We start from the raw sequence: 19,914 nt of genomic DNA on the forward strand, positions 1-19,914 counted from the left end.
TCTTTCTCTCGTGTACAAATTAATCCCTAGCCTGATTTTGTGAATCCGTGTGTAAAAATTGTTGGATGTTGTATCTTTTTTTCTCCCCCCCCCCTCCGTGCTTTTTATTTCTCGTTTTTTTTTTCTTTTCTTTTCTTTTGAAAAATATCGTTTTTTCGAAATTGATGATATTACACGATATCGTCTAGTTTGTTTGTTTGAACGAAACTTTGACGTTTGCTAACGAAACGTGAACGAACGACTAACCAGTTACTATAGTAATCATCGTGTGAATGCCACTTTTCAACTGATGCATCGCATTAAAGAGATCGGATGTAATAAAAATGGATAAATAGAAATCTTGTCTCGTATTTGAACAACTGTTTAAACGATCGATACGCTTTTTTGCCTTATCGTAAGAAAAAGGAAAGCTTTCGCTGAAGCTTGTCGAAAAAAACGCGAATTTAAAAAAAAAAAAAAAAGATAAAATTCCGATGTATATATGGTTCCTGTTTAACTCTTTTTCTTTTTCTTTTTTTTTTTTTTTTCTTTTGATATATACGTATATGTATATATATATATATATATTCTTCTATTTCTTTTTCTGTCACTTGTGTTTCGCTTTGTAAGCGTTTGTTGGTCGAACGCCAAAGGCTGTGGGTTTAATTTGTTCGATGCCTTTTTGGTCAAGGGACTCAGACACGCTAGGGGATGATAAATGATCGATGATCTAACAAGGTAACGGAGAATGGTGCACGAAGGTATAACACTTCAGGGCATTTTGATAATTGGGTATTACACATTAGAGCTTTATTATCTCAAATTTTAATATATTCTATCTCTCTATTTCTTTATCTTTCTCTCTCTCTCTCTTTCTCTCTCTCTCACTCTTTTTCCGTTATCCTCTCTTGTTTCGAGAGCCCGGTCGAATATTTGCTCCAAAGATGGATTGTAAATCTTGATCGATGACGTTTGCTCGTCCACGATTAACCGTGTATATCGATTGTTCGATCAAACAGTTTCATCAAGGACATCGTAAATTTATTCAAATGATATTCATTTGATAATCCATATTTTCGATATATTTTATAAAAAAAAAATTTAGAAAAGAATCTCTTTAAAAAGAAAATATATACGTAGAATGGATTACGAAGAATTAGTTGTCAAAAATTAAATATGAAATATCAAAAAAAAAAAAGAAAAAAAAATGAAAGAAATTTTTTTTAAAACAAAGAATCGTGGAACGAGCAATCGAACAACTTTCTCTTTTCGATGATATTTCCTCTTTCTTCGAACGAACACGGAAAGAAACGAAAGAAATTGTAATTGCCAGTCAAACAGTCGCTTCCATAAAGATGATCTTCGCTTGTAATTAGTGTGTCATTTCGTTAAATGCCAAAGGTAAGCCGATCACTCTCTTTCTCTTTATCTATCTATCTATATCTCTTCTCTATTTCTCTATTGAATCTATTTCTCTACTCCGTTTTTTCCAAGCTCGGCTTTTTCTCCGATATTATTCTTGCCCCCCACTTATTCTTGTTTCAAAACTTGTGTCGCCACCGTCGACCATCCGCCATGTTGGCCCCTCATCAAGCTCTTTTTTTTTTTCTTTTTTTTTTTTCCTTTCCCCTCGTTTCTCATCGCACTTCTTTGTGACTTTAAAAGTAATTCCATCAATGATGACGTATCGAGATCCTTAAATACAGAATTTTTATCTCTTCTCGATTTTCTTATATATATGTATATGTATATACATATATATATATAAATATATATTTCCTTCCTATCAGTTCGATAAATGGAAAATGTGCTTCACCGATCGTTGACTTCCGATACGACACCATCATTATCATCACATTATTTTCATCTTTAGCGAGATATTACTTTATTTCGTGTATTTTTTTTTCAATTTTATTACACCATTGATATTTTTTTTTTAGCATTTCTTTCAAGTATTTTTAACCTTATTGTGTATCTCTTCCTTCATTATCTCTGGCTGCCTTTTACGCAACAAGCCAAGTTTGTCGTTGCTCTGCCTCGTTGAAAATTCAAGGATCTCAATCGTTTTTTTCCCCCCCTTTCATTTTTTTTCTTTTTCATTTTTCTTTTTTTTTTTTTTTTTATTGCTGCTTCATCCAATAACCCGATGTAACATATTCCTTTTTTTCCAGTTAATCGATTAATATTATATTATACAAGGACGATGGTTCTCGAACGTTTACATATATATATATATTCACATATAAGTTAATTAATTTTAAAGAATACTTGTGATTTATTTTTCTTTGATCAAATCTTTTTCAAATTTCTCGAATCAAAAACGGACATCATACATATGGCAGAAGGTGAACAAATTTACACGGAAAAACACGTATACAAAAAAGATATATAGAATGAATCGCGTAGATCGATGCAGAACAGTTTCGTGGTCGTTTGTGTAATCGTTCTCTATAGAACTGTGCCTTTTGAAAAAAGACTATTTACCAGCCATTTATCAGCATTATTATAGCAAGATCAAGTTTACTTACTACAGCCACTATTTCTGCATTGAGCGATTCTCGATATTTTTTTTCAATCAAGTCACAAACTTAATCGATATTTTTGACAATCGATGAGTCTCGTTGAAAGAAACGACTCTAAGTCGCTAATAAGTCTTAACACGTTTTAATTCAAATAGTGATGAAAAAGAATAGTGATGAAGTTTGAAAAATAATTTTGCAATCATTATTTAATATTCGTAGTTGTATCATTTCTCGATGATTCTCGATTTAATCTTAAGTAGTAATACTGCAATTTTATTTAAAAAAAAAAAAAAAAAAGAAAGCTACGTTATTACACAAAACGTGTCAAGATATTATCAGAAAGTTTAATTATAGAGATCGCTTCTATTTAACGATACTCGCTTCTGAACGCTCCCTAACTAGTTGAATCTCAATAATTCTAATTTGTGTATAACTGACTATATAGATCGATATAATCGTTATTACATATATTGTCTATATATCTATATATATTACATATTTATTCATCCCCTTGATAATTATCTATCATCATCACTGTCATCATTATCATCGGTATTATTAGCAACTATCGTTGACCCCCTTTCTCTGATCATCATCATTTTCTCATCATCGTCGTGATCGATATCATTATCCGCATTATCTTTCGATATATATCGATCCTCTCTCACGATTGTTCACCCTACACACTACTCTCTTCTCTTGTTACAACTTTTCTTTTTTTTTTTACTATTTATTATTATTATTATTATTATTATTATACGCCACCATGACCACATACCACCAGCATATTTATTATTATTATTACTACTTAATTAGTATTACTATTACTATTATTACTATCATATCAAAAAAGTAGCTACGGGAATTTTTTATTACTATCTTTTATATATATATATATATTTTTTCACACAGCTGTGCCGCTGCTACCTCTGTATTTTATATATCATTGTTTAACCTATATATTTACTTAGTATTTTTTTTTTTTTTTTTACTTTCCATCACGAATAATGATCCATGCATAAGACGCACACTTCAACGAACGTAACGGAACTGAAAAAGGAAACGGACATTGAGAAAAAAAAAAAAAAATATCTAATACTAATATAAAAATAATATACGAAAGTGAAGAGAATATTATCATGAGATAAAGATAAAAAAAAAAAAAATAGAAATCGGGACAAACGACACTAAAAGTCTCTACAGAAAAAAAAAAAGGGGGAAAAAAAAATAATCATAAAAAAGATATAGCACACTTTGTACATTTTTTAGGCGTCATGATTTCTTCTTTGCAGTTTTTTATTCTTTACAGTCCTCTCACATTTTATTCTGTAATGCGCTGTGCCTACCGCCGCTGCCTTCTACCACTTCTGCGACTGGCAACTTTCTAACGACCGTCGAACGAGAATATATATATTTTTATTATTATTATGAGAATACCTACCTTTTTTGCCGAACGAAAATTTCTTGCTAATCGTCGCCCATCTCACCGACCCGATCTGCATTTCTATATGATAACAGGGGGAGGAACAAGGTTGTTTGTTGATCCCTCGTACGGTTAGAGAGCCTGTCCATTATTTCCTTTTTCAAACTGATCATCTTTCGAATTGAAACCATTCGTCTCCAAAGATTAATTCTAAATTATCTTTTCTATATAAATATTCTACGTGAAAAAGGAATTTTTTTAACAATAACAATCAGTCTCTCTGTGCGTCGAGGGATCACGTGCCTGAAGATACTAACAAAAATGAAGCTTGAATTTTACGTACTCGGGGTGCACGAAAGAGTAGGGAATTTGGAAAAAAGAGACTGAAATATAATAATAATATTATCAATATTTTTATACAGATTAATATTTAGTAAATTTCGTGACTCGAGGATTGATAAAATTTTTTACAATTCTCCTGTCACTGTCGAAAAGTAAATAAATAAATAAATTACGATAATTATATTAATATTCAATTACCAATCTTTCTCCAAAAGAGAGTTATTCGATTTTTCATTAATTTTCTTTTGGAAGAAGCACGAAAGAAAATTCAAAATCCAAAAAATACACGAGAAGATCTAATAACCTGTGTAACCTCTTTCTCTGGTCGGCCATGTTTGTTCCAATCCAGGTCACGTGACGATTCCTGACTCTTTTGAATGCACCGGCGCACAATTTAAATTTTGTAAATATAATGTAAATATGCATACATGTACATATATATATATATATATTTTCTATACTATCTTATATACGGTGTACGGGGTGCCTGGTACACGTATTTTTTCTAATCAATGGTGGATGGCAGGTGCCGGCCATCTCGCTAGCTTACGAGGCACCGGAGTCGGACATTATGAAACGGCAGCCCCGCGATCCTTACAGAGACAATCTTGTCAACCGAAGGTGGGTCTCCCAACTACCCACCAGAGAAACCAATATATTACTACCTAGCAGAAAAATTCCATGCACTCACATCTATGCTGCAGACGCCATAACACATTAATAAACACGACACGTTACACGTAACGTACATACAGAGACACATTTATACAGAGACATGAGTATATATACATTGGATCGGTGGGAAAGTGATGTCGGTTTTGTGAATGCAAAGATAGATTAATTTGCTTAATTTAAAACACGTTAAGTTTTGAAATTGCGTAATTAATTTCGTAGATGTTATAAAATCGTTATAATCTAATAGCGACTTTTTTATCTATTGGTTTTTGTTTATGTGATAATTTAAAATCGTTTATGATGATATGCGATGAGTCCAAGTATAATCGATGAATTAATTTAGAATTAAGAATATTTTTCGTATTCGTAAAATGAATCTATTACGAGAAAGCCGATGTAATATTTTCCATCGATCCGATATGATGCGTTGGAAATGGTCAAATGTTTACTCAAATGATTATTTTGAGAGACATAGTTTTTTTTTTCTTTTTTTATAATCTTTTTTATTTGAACTAGACATCGATTGGGAATTTTATATTTTTTGAATAGCTTTTCTAAAAAAGTGCTTCGATTTTAGAATTTTTATTTGAATTTTTATTTATTTATTATATTATTATTTATTTATATATATATTATATTATTTATTTATTTATTATATTATTATTATTAGATGTTAGCGATGCTCGAGATAAATCATGGAACTTTGATTTTCTATATTAAGAAGAATTTATTTAAGAATGATAATCTTAAAAATCTGTTACTTTTTAATTGAATATTTTTATTTAAACATTAAACTGAGTTTTCTGATTAATGATTTTCTATTATTTAATAAAAGATTCTCTGCATCGAACATCTCTGACGAATTTTTAAACGGTTCACGTTCTCAGATTAATCACTGAAAATGATCCATATCTGTTTCGAAAACTATTGTTTAAATTATTAATAAAAATTTTGTCGAATCAATCATTTGATCTATTTCACGCATCGTACTCGACGCGTACGTATGCGTGCACGCACAGGTACGCACACATACACGACACGTGATTGTTACACTTCATTGACAGAGTGTCTACTGAAATGTCGGAATCGTACATTTTGTTTTCTGAACTACAGATCTCTCATTGTCTCGATGGTCACTCGCTTGATCTTTATTTTGTTATTACTGCACGCGACAATGATGAAGTGTTCTTTTTTATATCGTTTTTTATTGTGTGCACTTTCGTCTGCACTCCGTTCGAAAGAATGAAGAAACAAAACAATAAAAAATAGTAAAAATCGTTCAGAAAAATTTAACACGTGGTGTGTTAACAAGATCCAATCGATCGAGAATTCCAATTTCTTCTCACGTTTGAAATAATTGAAAAAAATAAAGATACATCAAATTGGAAAAAATATTAATTATCTTAATTTTTTTTTTCTCTCTCTAATCTATTATATTAATAAATATTCGATCGAGAGATTTGTCAAAGAAATTCAATGTATACAATCGTTAGAAAAAAAAATATATATTTGTATATTTATATATACAATGAAAAGGAAAAAAAAAATATAAAGAAAATTATAAAAAGAAGGAAAAAATTCTGAAACAGTCTCGGTTGACACTCTATACGTCTCGAAGGCTTATGAAACACAAAATCTCTAGGAAAACTAGTTGATTAGTTAGCACAAGCAAGTATCTATAATCTAGGAAAATAACAATGTTGGGAATGCCGAATGCTTTAGCCACACTTAGTGAAAAAAAAAAAAAAATATATTCCAACGATTCGAAACGAGACTAACCGCCTAAGATTCGTCTTGCGCCTAATTAAAAGACCGTGTACGGTCCAAGCAGCTTATTTTTTTTCTTTTTTTTTTTTTTCTAAACATATTTTTATAACGATTGCACTACGTATGTGTGCGATACTAGAGCTTGGAAAGTATACTAAAAAAGAGAAAAAAAATACGATAGAAAAAGAAGAAAATAGAATAGTAGAGAGAAAACTGCGAACGAATGGAAAAAGTAAAAAAAAAAAAAAAAAAAAAAAGAAGCAAGCAACAGCTGAACTGCTTTGAACTTAGCGATATATTTGTACTAATAACGATATAAATATTAATAATTAATGACGATATATAGCACGGCCTGTTATAGAGAGCAACAAGTTTTAAGCTAAAAATTAACGAATCGATTACGCTACAAGGCTGATACGTGAAACTATAACACGAACGAGAGATAGTGGGTCACTAACAGCTTGTAACTTTTTATTTTCATAGTCTTCGACGCCTTTTTCTTAGCCAGCTCTATTTTCTCTATCCTGATTTCTGACCGACTCGTATCGAACCATCGCAGCGCGCTTTACACGCGATTCTGTTGTCTATACGATGCCTATATGATTTTTAATTTTTTATTATTATTATTATTATTATTATTTTATTATTATTATTATTCGATCTGCAACGCCTTACCAAGCTAACTGAGACTGATGATAATGCGTGACACTCGCGGCCTGTTGCATGGGAATGTCGCTTATTATGGTTATTGTGGAGTCGATCAATTCCTGTTTTCATCGACATTTGAAAAATTTAAAAATAATCGTAATCTAATTCGAAAACATCGATACGAGTATGGAGAAGTGGAGATGTGGAACAGAAGTATCGAAGTAATCGAAGTCTTTTTAAGACAGATATTCTGTCTTAAAGTAGCTCGAAAAAAAAACTTTTCTATTCGTTGAAAATCGAGGGACGATAAATTTTTAAAAATTTCTAGAAACCGGATTAACTCGACTTGTTCAACTCCACGATTAAATTGAAACACACATATACTGATGAAGATACTTGTCGCTGCTTCGATTTCGTTTACTAAAACCAACAACTTTACGCCAACGTCTCACGGTTCGACCGAGCGAATTGTTTTGCATGTACACTTTGCTCGATTATTTTTTTTTTTTTTTCTTTTTTTTTTTTTTTCTTTGCAAATCGTTCACCGTGAGGCTTGGCTAGCGATGCATCCAGAAATGTGAAATGTGTGTGTGTCTCTGTGCTTTGTGTGGCATGCCTCAGTGTCAAGAACCGATCGTGTTTCCGCCTACATTCGGTAAGTAATCCGCATTTTCAATCCTAGGTGACTACGGCTTCCGTAGTTTAGTTAATTAACACCACCTTAGGCTGTTAGAGGCGAACTTAGATGATTAGTGGCATACACGTATATACAGTGCTTCGTCTGACTTTCAAAGAGTTTCCAATAGTTTATCCTTGAAAAGGAAATACGTTACACGTGTTAAAAATATATTTTAATAAAAGTAGTAAAGCCAGCTTAATATCCTAATTAGATCCTTTGCTCTTTAGATCGTTCTCTCCGTTAGATCTAACTAACAATTAGTCCCGCTAAATATAGAAATTTGAATTTCTTGTTTTTTTAAATAAATTTTCGTTGATCCGGATTTTTGTTCTTTTTTCTTTTTTTTTTTTTTTTAATTTTCACGAAGATCTAGAATGGAAAAGAATTCCTTGAAAGTCAGAATCTCAACGCAAAATCCATCCTTCGACAATTGTCTAAATGCGATTCTCTATGCACAGGCTTATTTCGATGGCGTATGGTCAGATCGGTATGATCCAGGCGGCCGCCGGTTTCTTCGTCTACTTCGTGATCATGGCTGAGAACGGATTCCTGCCGCTGCATCTTTTCGGTATTCGAAAACAATGGGACTCCAAGGCGATCAATGATCTTCGTGACAGCTATGGCCAGGAATGGGTAAATTAATCCCCCATTCCCAAGAAAAATAATTTTACAAATCGCAGAAATTTCTATGTTTATTTTACAAAAAAAAAAAAAAAAAAAAAGAAGAAGAAGAAGAAGATAGAAAAATGGATTTCATTAATATTTTTCTTTTCTCTCTCTCTCTCTCTCGACAGACATACAGGGATCGTAAAACACTTGAATTTACCTGCCACACAGCCTTCTTCGTTTCGATCGTTATCGTTCAATGGGCCGATTTGATCGTATGTAAGACGCGACGTAATTCCATCATCCACCAAGGAATGAGAAACTGGGCCCTCAACTTCGGTTTAATATTCGAGACCGCCCTCGCCGCGTTCCTAAGCTACACACCCGGCATGGACAAGGGTCTCCGCATGTTCCCTCTCAAGTGAGCTCTGTCTATTTTTTTTTTTTCGCCAATCTTTTTTTCCATAAGATAGATATCTAGAGAAAACAATTTCTCAATGAACACTTTATTCTTCAAAGGAATAAAGAAAAAAGAAATTAAATATAATGGTATAAATAATATTATAAATAATAATACACAGTATATATAAATAATATAAATAAATAGTATGAATAATATTATAAAGCAAAGAAGAAGAGAAAATAAAAAAAAACAAGTATCACATTGTGATGTATTTTCAGATTCGTCTGGTGGTTGCCCGCCCTTCCCTTCATGTTCGCCATCTTCATCTACGACGAGACGAGACGATTCTACCTCCGCCGGAATCCAGGAGGCTGGCTCGAGCAAGAAACTTACTATTAGACGCGAAGGAAAATTTAATCATACACGCAGAGCGCGCGCGCAAGAGTTACAAGAGCGAGAGATGCAGAGAGAATGATGAGAGAAAGAGAGAGTGAAATATGCATATTACCCACGCAGATATACACCGAGAAACTAAGTAAAAAAAAAAAAAAACGAAATAAAACTTAAAAAAAAAAAAAATAAAAAAAAAAAGATACAACCAAACAATGGATAAAAAAAAAAAAAAAAGAAAACGTTAAAAAATCATTCACGTTATACACACACAAACATACACACACACACACACACATATTTTATCATGGGGCGTGCTATTCGGGTTTAACTGTCGCGAAATAAAGAGATATATTCAGATGGGGACAATTCGCATCAGCCGAGCCGAATCGTCGAACGATCATCGCCATAATAATTATACAGATATAGAGTGTCTTGCAGTTGTTTCACGAAGAAATTAAAAAAAGAAAAAAAAAAAAAATGCTTCGCGTGGGAGTAGAAAAAGTGGCTTACGAGCACTCTCGTTAACACATGGTGTGTGAAGTACAAAAAAAGAAAAACAAAATATAAAATGAAAAAAAAAAAAAAATAAATAAATAAATAAAATAGGAGGAGAGACGAGAAAATGAGAAGTGTATGAGAAAGAACAAAAAAACGTTCGTCGTTCTGGCTCTGCGAGTTGCTTGCACGCGCGTGCCGGTGTATCATTAAACAGAGATTGTCGTTCGAGAAACATCGAAGGGATCGACGAAGAGAATAAAGGGTTCTACGAGCAACGTCGTCGGGAAGACTTCGAGCTTCCGGGTACACACACGTTTGATACGATTCACGAGGGTTGTAGGGGTTGGTGCTGCCATTGGATTATCGGCGATCGAACGAATAAGAAAAAAAAAAAAAAGAAAGGGATGTCTGTAGTAGGGCCTAAGCATGAGTATCAAAAGAGAAAAAAAATATGGCGTAGGACGGTATCATCAAGAAGATGAGCATAAATGTGAATGGAAAGTACAAGTATTGGCAGAGGACACCCGTGTATCTTTTTGGAGATCGAGGGATACAAAGAGTGGCGACAAATCGTCGGATAACGCGCACGTCCGTATGAACGTCGACGGGTGTACGACATGGATGAACCTTTTAGAGAAAAAAAAAAAAAAATAAATAAATAAAAGCGGATAATTAGCATCGTGGAGCATTCCGTAGACGTCTTGTGATATCAGAAAAAAAAAAAAAATATTCATATAGGCATCCCGTTAAGTAAAGGAGCAAAGATCACTGCGCTAGATTGGCACGCCCTTGTTAAGAGTTTAAAAAAAAAAAAAAATTAAAAAATGCAATGTAGTCACGGTATAAAAAAAAAATAATAAATAAATAAATAAATAAGAGCGGTATTATAAATGTTACACTGATGCAGAAGTTTAAAAATCAATAACGAGAATATCATTCGCAATCGACATACATTGAAAGAAACGTATTTACATATAGACGTCTCGTGACACCTACATTCTTAAATAGAAACTTCTTAATTGTTAATTAAAGAAAAAAAAAATAATAAAATAAAATGAGAAAATCAGTACGCTAGATTGGCACGCCACTAGAAGTTATTCATATAACGCGCCAAAGAGGGAGAGAGGATAAGAGAGAAAAAGAATAAATAAGAAATTAAAAAAAAAACGAAAGAAGCATAAGAAAAATAAATATACAAAAGTAATGAAAACGCGTTATTCAGTACTCATTATTATTCTTATTACAAGTAATGTCATTCGGTTCGAATCTTTAAAATCAAATCTGAGTAGTTATCGAGGTCAGAAGTCGCATCGTATAAATATTTTAATAGTTTGTGAATCTCTATGTGAGAATCGTTACGCGAAAGAAGAACAAATCAGGAAGGAACTGTAAAGAAAAGAACTCGAAATGAACTCGAAAAAAATATTAGATGCGCGGGGGCGAACACGGGGAATAAAGGCAAACAGACAGTATGATAAGTACCTATCAATTGAATCACTACCAAGAAAGAATACAAAGGAAACTAGATAAACAAGAAGAGGACAGAAATAGTAAGAATAAAGAAGATATATATGTTATTTAAGTTGCGCGCCACAAAATGGTAAAGCGGCGATCACAGTTTTGGTAACAGTTTGGTAACGTTGAATTAGATGAACTGCGTGCCACGATACTATTGACAAAACTGGATAAATGAATTATGAAGTTATTGATAATTGAAAAAGAAAAACGGGAAATAAATAAACATTATAAGAGCGAGAATTTAAAATAGCTACGCCGCTCCGGGGCCTTGTAGTTTCCTGGGTGAGGGCGCTACGATAGTCGAGATAACAGGATATTAAAAACGCTAGTAGAGGATGAGTAACGACATAGGAGAAGCACAGAAGAATGAAAATGAGAAATAAGACAGACAAATGAAAAAAAAAAAAAAAACATTCTTACTTAGGCGAAACTAAAAGTAAAGAAAAAAAGATATAAATTCATTCTCTTAGTTTCTTCATAGGTTTAAAAACGCCAGCGGGACAGCTCGCTATAAATCATATTGACCCCCGAACGCAGGACGCCCTGTACCACCAACCTGTGGTCTGTCGTGTGTATGTGTGTGACAGTATCGAAACAACGCCCTTTGGAATTTTTTTAGGAGCAACAACAAACCACCAACAACAACACAAAAAAAAAAAAATGTAAAACAAAAAAACGATAAACGAAGGTGACTTAAAATACCTGCCACGCGACTTTTCGGGCCGGGACGATCCGAGACGTGCGATCATGTCAGGGCTTGTTTCGAGTTTCTTAAATGTGAAAAAACAAACGCATACAAAAAAAATCTGTTTTCGTTTCTCTTTGCTTACGTCAATTTTAATCCTTGTTGCTCGCTTTCGCGATTTTTCGGTGTGTACATGTGCGCATGCGCTGGCAACGTCGGTGAAGAGGGCGCTTCGTTTTAAGCGGAAAACCGGGGCGGAGCGTAGGTAATGACAAACTCGTTGTTTAAAGTTTATCATCGCCATGGTTCCGACGATATTGGAAATCAACGAACAGCCTCGATGGGTACTCCACGTTCTCTGATTCCACTGTTCCGCACGAATCAAGACGAATGGACCGGTCGAGGATTCAGGTAGACAAAGGGTGACGCTCACTCGGCGGCCCTGGCCCCAAAACTACCCTAAGTGTTCAATAATCGAGGTGTTCTCGAGGTGCCGTACACGCGTAACACGTTCTTCACTCGCCAATTCCATTGAATTTCGATTTATTCACGAATATAAAAAATTATATTCCAAGGGTTACAGTTTTCCTCCAGCCCTTCCGATGATTTTTCTCTGTTGTGCGCGCGAAAGGCTGGTCGAATCATTTGAACCCATTTATAAACATAAATAACGTTGAAATATGAATTCAATCGAGAAATTCGATGGAACAGGTGAAGCTTTATCGTTTTTGAGACACATGGATCGTCAATTCGAATCCAACCGATAACTTTTTAAAAGGAAAAAGAAAGAAAAAGTGAGGGAGAGAAACGGAAAGAGGGCAGCAGTGTACCGTTGCGTTGCTCGTCGAACTCGGACTTGAATTAGACCTCCAATAAAAATTAAACAAAATGATAATATTTAAAAAAAAACGTCCCTAATTTTCTTCTTCTAGCAAATGGAAGAAGAAGACAAATCAGTTGAAGAAAAAAAAATCAATCATCAGTGCTAGCTGTTGGAAAACAAAGAAAGAGCTGTTCAATATTACGCCATATAATTACGTTGTCATAATGTTTCTTGGTTTCGCGTTGCGGGATAGTGTATACCGATAGCTCCGTGTGTGTGTTATTAGAAAAATCGATCATTCCTGTCACAACGAAATCGAACCAAAATGAAAAAAAAAAAAAAAAAGAAAATAGATTGCCTTCGACGGATCCCCGTGTTTCAAAATAGGACGCGAATAGAAAAGAAGAGAAATAATGATCTAAGAAAAAGAAGATATGCTGATAGAAAAGTGATAGGAAGGTATAAATATAACGAGAGGGGGGATGATGCATTGGCCCATTTGTTTCTATAAAATCGCTCCCGAGTTAGATGCTGGATCGAACGATCCGTGGTTTGTCGACAGGGTGTTCCGTGCCCGGGGGGCGTAGGAGCCCAAAAAATGCTTTGCCGTCGTGCGCCTCTTTACTTTAGGCTAATAATTTAAACATTAATAATATAATAATAATAATTATAATATAATACATGTTACAATAAGATATTATTAGATGTAATTATTATATATGGTTTAGTCTAGATCGTGTTGTTGAAGAAAAAAACAAAGTACGTATAAGCGAACAAAAAAAAAAAGAGAACAAAGATGAAGATATGAAGAGTATAACGACGACGACGAGAGTAAGGAGAGAGAAAGAGAGAGCGCGAGAGCGAGAGAGAGAAAATAGAAAATCGAGGAAAAGTGACGATGAGAGGAAAAATTCGGTCTAAGACCACAATATCTTGCGGCGGACTGAGCGGGACACAAATGAGAGAATCCGCTTTTGCTTCGTTCTGTACGCGTGATACATAGTTTTTTTTTTTTTTTTTTTTGAAACCGTGTCATATTTAGACATATGTACATCTTTAGTGATCCTTTTCGTGCGAAACCGCGTTTTTTTCCCTTACCTAATTTTCGCTACGTTTCCGGTTACGCGGATAGATTTGCGGCCATATTGTATTTCTTCATTTCGGCGACGTCATCGTTTTTTTTTTCCTCTCTTTTACTAAATCCGCGGATTCTTAGGAAAAGACAATCCTCGGCACACAAAGTCGCAAATCTTTTCGTGTTCTGCAAACGGTTAACTTCTATCAATATCAGAAATAATGCAATTGTCGCAAAATTGTTTTTCGCGTGAATCGGCGTAAAAGAGCGGGAGAAAAAGAAACGCGTGAATGTGGGCGAGAGAACGTGTGTTTTTAATATAACGGATTCTTCGCTTTTCTGTTGCCGTGATCGAATAATACAATTGGCAGTGAAACATTCGAATCAAACTACTAAAAATCTGAAAATAAAAGAAATGAATTAAAAAAAGAAGAGATAAAAAAGTGCATAAAATAATAACGAAGAACAGTGTCACGAGAATTCTGTGAAACGTCGCCCCTGCACAGCCCGCCACATCACGACAGAATCATTGAATGATTAAAATATAAACAAAAAAAAAAAAATGAATGATGTTTTATTAATATTGTACATATTTTAAATAATTGCAGACGGACAAATGGATCGCGCATGAACGATGACCCACAAGAAGATGGTCAGTTTAAACGGACCATCTTTTGCGTGTGGATCTCGTACTCTTTTTCTGTTTTTCGTTTTAGCGCCGCATATATGATACACATTCACACACATACACACCACACATGCCGTGAGACACATGCGACATAGAGAGAAATATACACACGTACACGCTCAGAGATAAATGAAAAAAATTGTACACCGCTCTACCAAACTATCTCTTCTGATTGACGATTCCTTTCATATTGATTATTCTGTAAGTTCTGTTTTCACACGTGAATTATATTAAGGAAGAAACGAGAGACATTGTCCAACCCAAGTGTCATTACTTTTGATGTTAAATAAAAAATACATAATTAATAAAGCACTCTTTATCCTATCTTCCTGATTAGTACTTCCAGCGCAAAATTATTAGTTATGATACAGGATGATTAGGTGAATGAAAAACAATTTTAATTGTTGTAGCATTTATTATGCTTATATATCTGTAATTATTCCAATCATATTTCATTTGTATAAATTTTAATTTCACACAAATACTTTTGTGTTCTTTCATTCAAGTTCTGCTGTTGTCAATTTTTGTCTATCCCTATGTAGATTTTTTTTACGTAATCGTTGAATGTGTTTCTTCAATTTACCTTTATTTTTCAATTCCTCATATTGAGAAACTAGATTCAAAAATCGTTTTTCCGCTATAACAGAAAAAAAAAATTTTTAATATTAACACATTGTAGAATTATATTTACTATATCTTACTATATATTTTATATCTTCTTACATTTCTTTTTAAATACAGGTTTTTCACCACGTCTGATAATCTCAATAACCTCTTTCTTTTCTTGATATTTTTTTTCTTCCTCTTCCTGTTTTCTTTTCTCTTCGTGTAATTGATTTTCCAATCGTTGAATAAGATATTTAATTTTTTTTATCTTTTTTGGATCTTTAGTATCCTTTAATTGCTTTCTCAATTCTTTTAAATCATTTTCTTTCATTTCTGTAATAAATCCATAAGCTTTTTTGAAACGCTTTTGATCAAATGTACCACACAAACTATCAAATCGAGGATCTCTTGGAATATTTTTTTTCACATGTATTATTTCTTTAAATCGAGAAACAGGTTTTTTTGCAGATTCTTCACGAGGTCTATTTTTATTTTCCCGTTTGAAATTAATTTTTTTAACTTTTCGTGGACCAAACAACGTTTCTTTATATATTTTACTACCTAATTTTTCTTTGAGTTTTTGTAAATTTTCAAAACTCATTTGTGAAAGTTCCGCCCTAATTTGATCCTAATTAATAAAAACATATTCATTTATAGAAATTAAGTTTTAATTGTTTTTTATTTTTTCGTGAATATAAATATAACCTATTTATATATCAGCAATTAATTTGTGCAATTCAGAAAATAACAAAAAAAAATAATAGTATAAACATTTACCTGATCTTTATCTTCGTTGAGAAGAACATCTTCTTCATCACTCATATTAAATAACGAAAAATATCAGAAAAATAAATAATCTTTTTGTTTGCTTTCTGTCGAAACATCCACAGGACCGCCATATTTTATTTGGTAGATATTGTTTCAAATAATTACGGTAGATGACGCCACATTGTCATCCCAATTTGTGTTGACCTCTATTCTAAGTCGAAGGAACAAAAAAATTGTTGATATTTTATTGGTTATAAAGAAATTGTTTTAAAAAGGTAAAATTATTTTATTTTTTCTGATAATTGTATAATTTAATAATGTAAAATATTACACATTAAAAAATTCAATAAATTATGAATATTTTCTATGAGAATTTTTTAAAAAAACATATATTTTGCAATTTATAAATAAGAAAATATAGTATATTATATATTTAAAATTATATTCAATATAAAAATAAATTAGAAAAATCTGTCAAATATAAAATTATTTTTTGTTATATTTGACATACTTTTTGTGTAATCTTTTATTTTTAATTTTTTGCAAATTTTCTGATGATTGTGCAACATTATGAAATCCCTAATTTTACGTAACGCGTTATATCAATGTCGAGACTTATTGCTATACGTATATCATGATAGGACCCTCTTAAGCTGCGTAAAAGGATAATTTTACTGCGTAAAAACTGTAAACCTGTATAGTGGCTCCCTCTTAATTGTTACAAATCGAGTTCAAGGTTATCTGAGTCTTAAATCTAATAAACAACATTACTTCCTAATTGTATTGATGTTTTACTAGAAATACAAAAAAATTACTTTATTATTCACTATCATGATTCTTTTATCAATAAAAATTCAAAAAATTATCAATGTTTCAAAGAATAAAATATATTTTGCATAAAATAAAATATTTATGATTGTAATCATAAAAATATAAATTATTTCAGATATTTTCAGATATACGTAAAATAATATCAATCTTTTATTTCAACATAAACATTTAAAGAAATATTATCTGCTATCCTTGAAAAGGAAATAAAAATTGTATGACTATAAATTTCATACATTTCTTATATTTCATAAATTTTAAGTTACGAATATTATGTATTTTTGAACTACAGTCATTTAAAATTACATTTTCAGATGTAAATTTAACATTCTCTACCAGAGGGCAGCAACATCAGAAGTGTCTAAAATGGCGGGTGTGCTGTTCGAGGATATTTTCAACGTAAAAGACATCGATCCAGAAGGGAAGAAGTTTGACAGGGGTAAGTCTGAAACACATTTTATACTTCCGTTTATTTATAATCACTGTTAGGATGAAATACATTGCATTGTTATCAAATTTTTAACCGTTAAAGAAAGAACGTTTTGTCGACATTTGTTCTCTACGGAAGTTGCCGGGAAGCACATGGCGTGACTGTTTGATTTAAATACTAATTTTTATACATAAATTTCTAGAAAATTTAATTGACTAATTGGCACAAGAATAAAATTTATAATTCAATATTTATTCATTGACATATATATTATCTATAATATAGTATATTTGGAATATACTAAATTATGCTAATCATTCGTCAATCGTCTTGTCTTCTACAATGGCGGGATATTTAAAATTTAAATAAAAAAAAAAAACAATATATATAAAATCATGTTAACCAATCATGGCAATTTAATATTATAATGTATATATATTTAATTATTAAAAGATTAATTAATATTCAAATATTTAATATTAATATAAATATTTGTCAAAAATTTATTATTTTGTTTTTTCTAAATTTTCAATATTTCAATATAATGATTTTCTGCATAGTAGCATATAGAAATAAAATAGAAAATATTTGTCAATGTGATTTTTTCCTAAAAACATGCACAGGTCGAGCATGTTTAACATTTCTTTCAATTTGAAAGGCAATGCTTTGTGACAATGCAACTTCATTCTTCTTTATCACCTTGAACTCTGATATAGGATTCGTTACCGATATTTCTTTCATATATATTTATTATTAAATATATTTTAATAAATATTAATTCCATAAATCAAATGTTTTTATTACGATAAAGTTAAAAAATTAATTAAAAAGGATTCTATTGCGTGCTACTTTTTATTCACTTGTCGTTACTATTTATTAACTTGTTTTTGTACAATAGCATTAATATACACTTTTATATTTGTTTCAAGAATTTATTTTTTTTAAATATGATTTAAATTTTTTTATTTATAAAAAAATTAAAAGGGTGATGTATACTTTTGATTTTTATGAGACTGTATTTATCAATACAGGAAGTTTATGCATTGAAGGTCATTTAGAAATTGATACGCGTGCCAGAATTATGCGTCATTGATACCATATGCCAAAGTATACGTGCCAAATGTAAGCTTAAAAAAGGAATTTTTTTTTTTTGTGTTAAGAATATTTAATATACTTATACAATGTATTATATTTTCACAAGATTTAAAAAAATTAATATCTCTTTATCAAAATTAATATCTCTATTTCAAATTATTCCAAAATTAACAATAATGACTTAGAATTAAAAAATTTTTTCTTATAAAAAAAAAAAATTCTTTTATCATTCTAAATATCAACAATCTTCTTTGCAATATACATTTATGCAATACTATACTTATACATTTTTCAACGAAAAATTTTGAACACAAATAAATTTTTTTTCGAATCAATACTTCTGGCAAGATGGCAAAATAATTTGCAAAAAAGAAGTACGCCTTGTATCGCATCACCCTATATTTTCACCTACATTATCGCTGGGAAAGGGTTCCTCTGGAACAGCGGCGTTCCACGCGGATGGGTGTTAGTGGGGCTAGCTTGGTGTGCAAGCGAGAGAAAAGATGGGATCTCGGTTAGCAGGGAAGAGAAAGGAGCAAAGGGGCGGGAAAAAGAGTGGCGGGACGCTGAGAGCGGTTTCGAAGCAGCTCAAATGATGGAAGAGTGGAAGGAGACTGGCTTCTCCGTGGTAAAAGCATGTTTTTCCCCTTTTTTCTCCCGATTGCATACATATTCAGTTGCTTCGGAAAGTATTCCTCGTGAAAAATGCGACTAATCGGTACGTTCCACATGGCTAATAAATCCAGCCCGTCCGTTAGAAATTTTTGCTGTGATGAAGCCACTTCGTTTTGATTTGCAAAGAGTTCGCAATATCGCGATAATTCACTTTGACTCATGGAATCAAGACATCTTCAACGGGTATAGCTCCATTCAAGGTATTCAATATCGATACATATACGAAATATAAAGCGGATCGAACAGGGGAGGTTTGAAAAACGATCAAACATATATTATCGTCCCTTCCTTCCGTACGGTGCGCTTCATGTCCGCGCATCCTTGATATGGGTAGCGAACCTTTTCAAAAAACATACGATAGCATTGCAAACGAATGGATCACGCGATGCAATTTCTAACTAATACCAAAATTCTCGATCAAATACACTACTCCTTACACAGTGACAGTTTCTCTAATCTCTATGAACATCCAGGATAAATGATACGTATATATATATATATATATATATATATATATATACATGTGCGTGTGTATGTGTGTGCCATGGTGGGTATTCGCGAACATCATTTACGCGACAATTCCTCTCGACTTTCACCACAAACGTGGATAGACGTTTATATAGGTATACAGAATGAAAAGGGCGGTGGGACGCGATCTGCCGGCAGCGAGCTGCTTGGCGGCAATTCAAGGGGTGGGACGGGGAGGGTCGTGACGGGTTTGCCAGGGAGTTGAGGGGTGAAAGACGAGGGGGCTGGCAGTCTGTGCTGCGGCCGGTCGATGCAGCAAC

General features: G+C 32.6%; 3 protein-coding genes across 3 annotated transcripts in view; 2 read left to right on the plus strand and 1 right to left on the minus strand.

The window, feature by feature from the left end:
* The window catches only part of LOC122715186 (sodium/potassium-transporting ATPase subunit alpha), a 124,881-nt gene extending 110,282 nt beyond the window's left edge, over positions 1-14,599 (plus strand). The window contains exons 6-9 of the mRNA XM_043937150.1: positions 4,793-4,887; positions 8,494-8,668; positions 8,830-9,062; positions 9,323-14,599. Of these exons, the coding sequence (XP_043793085.1) occupies positions 4,793-4,887; positions 8,494-8,668; positions 8,830-9,062; positions 9,323-9,443 (624 nt within the window). The 3' untranslated portion in view covers positions 9,444-14,599. The remainder of the gene's footprint in view (positions 1-4,792; positions 4,888-8,493; positions 8,669-8,829; positions 9,063-9,322) is intronic.
* Positions 14,600-15,119: 520 nt separating this feature from the next.
* On the minus strand, positions 15,120-16,234 carry LOC122715168 (ribosomal RNA processing protein 36 homolog). Its single transcript, XM_043937120.1, has 3 exons — positions 16,108-16,234; positions 15,448-15,958; positions 15,120-15,361 (listed from the first exon to the last, which is right to left on the minus strand). The coding sequence occupies exons 1-3, from the start codon at positions 16,150-16,152 to the stop codon at positions 15,222-15,224; spliced, it is 696 nt and encodes a 231-aa protein (XP_043793055.1). The 5' UTR covers positions 16,153-16,234; the 3' UTR covers positions 15,120-15,221.
* A 55-nt stretch (positions 16,235-16,289) lies between these two features.
* The window catches only part of LOC122715200 (DNA-directed RNA polymerases I, II, and III subunit RPABC3), a 59,670-nt gene continuing 56,045 nt past the window's right edge, over positions 16,290-19,914 (plus strand). Inside the window, exons 1-2 of the mRNA XM_043937180.1 lie at positions 16,290-16,373; positions 17,241-17,365. Of these exons, the coding sequence (XP_043793115.1) occupies positions 17,293-17,365 (73 nt within the window). The 5' untranslated portion in view covers positions 16,290-16,373; positions 17,241-17,292. The remainder of the gene's footprint in view (positions 16,374-17,240; positions 17,366-19,914) is intronic.

The sequence above is a fragment of the Apis laboriosa genome, unplaced genomic scaffold (assembly GCF_014066325.1).
Source record: "Apis laboriosa isolate Shangri-la unplaced genomic scaffold, ASM1406632v1 scaffold34_cov151, whole genome shotgun sequence".
NCBI lineage: Eukaryota > Metazoa > Arthropoda > Insecta > Hymenoptera > Apidae > Apis > Apis laboriosa.

Excerpts from the sequence above, each read along its gene's own strand:
- LOC122715168 (XM_043937120.1), bottom strand. The coding sequence starts at position 16,152 with ATGAGTGATGAAGAAGATGTTCTTCTCAACGAAGATAAAGATCAG. Across the intron at positions 15,959-16,107 it reads TCAACGAAGATAAAGATCAG|GATCAAATTAGGGCGGAACT; the intron begins GTAAATGTTTAT and ends TTTATTAATTAG. Across the intron at positions 15,362-15,447 it reads ACCTGTATTTAAAAAGAAAT|CGGAAAAACGATTTTTGAAT; the intron begins GTAAGAAGATAT and ends TTTCTGTTATAG.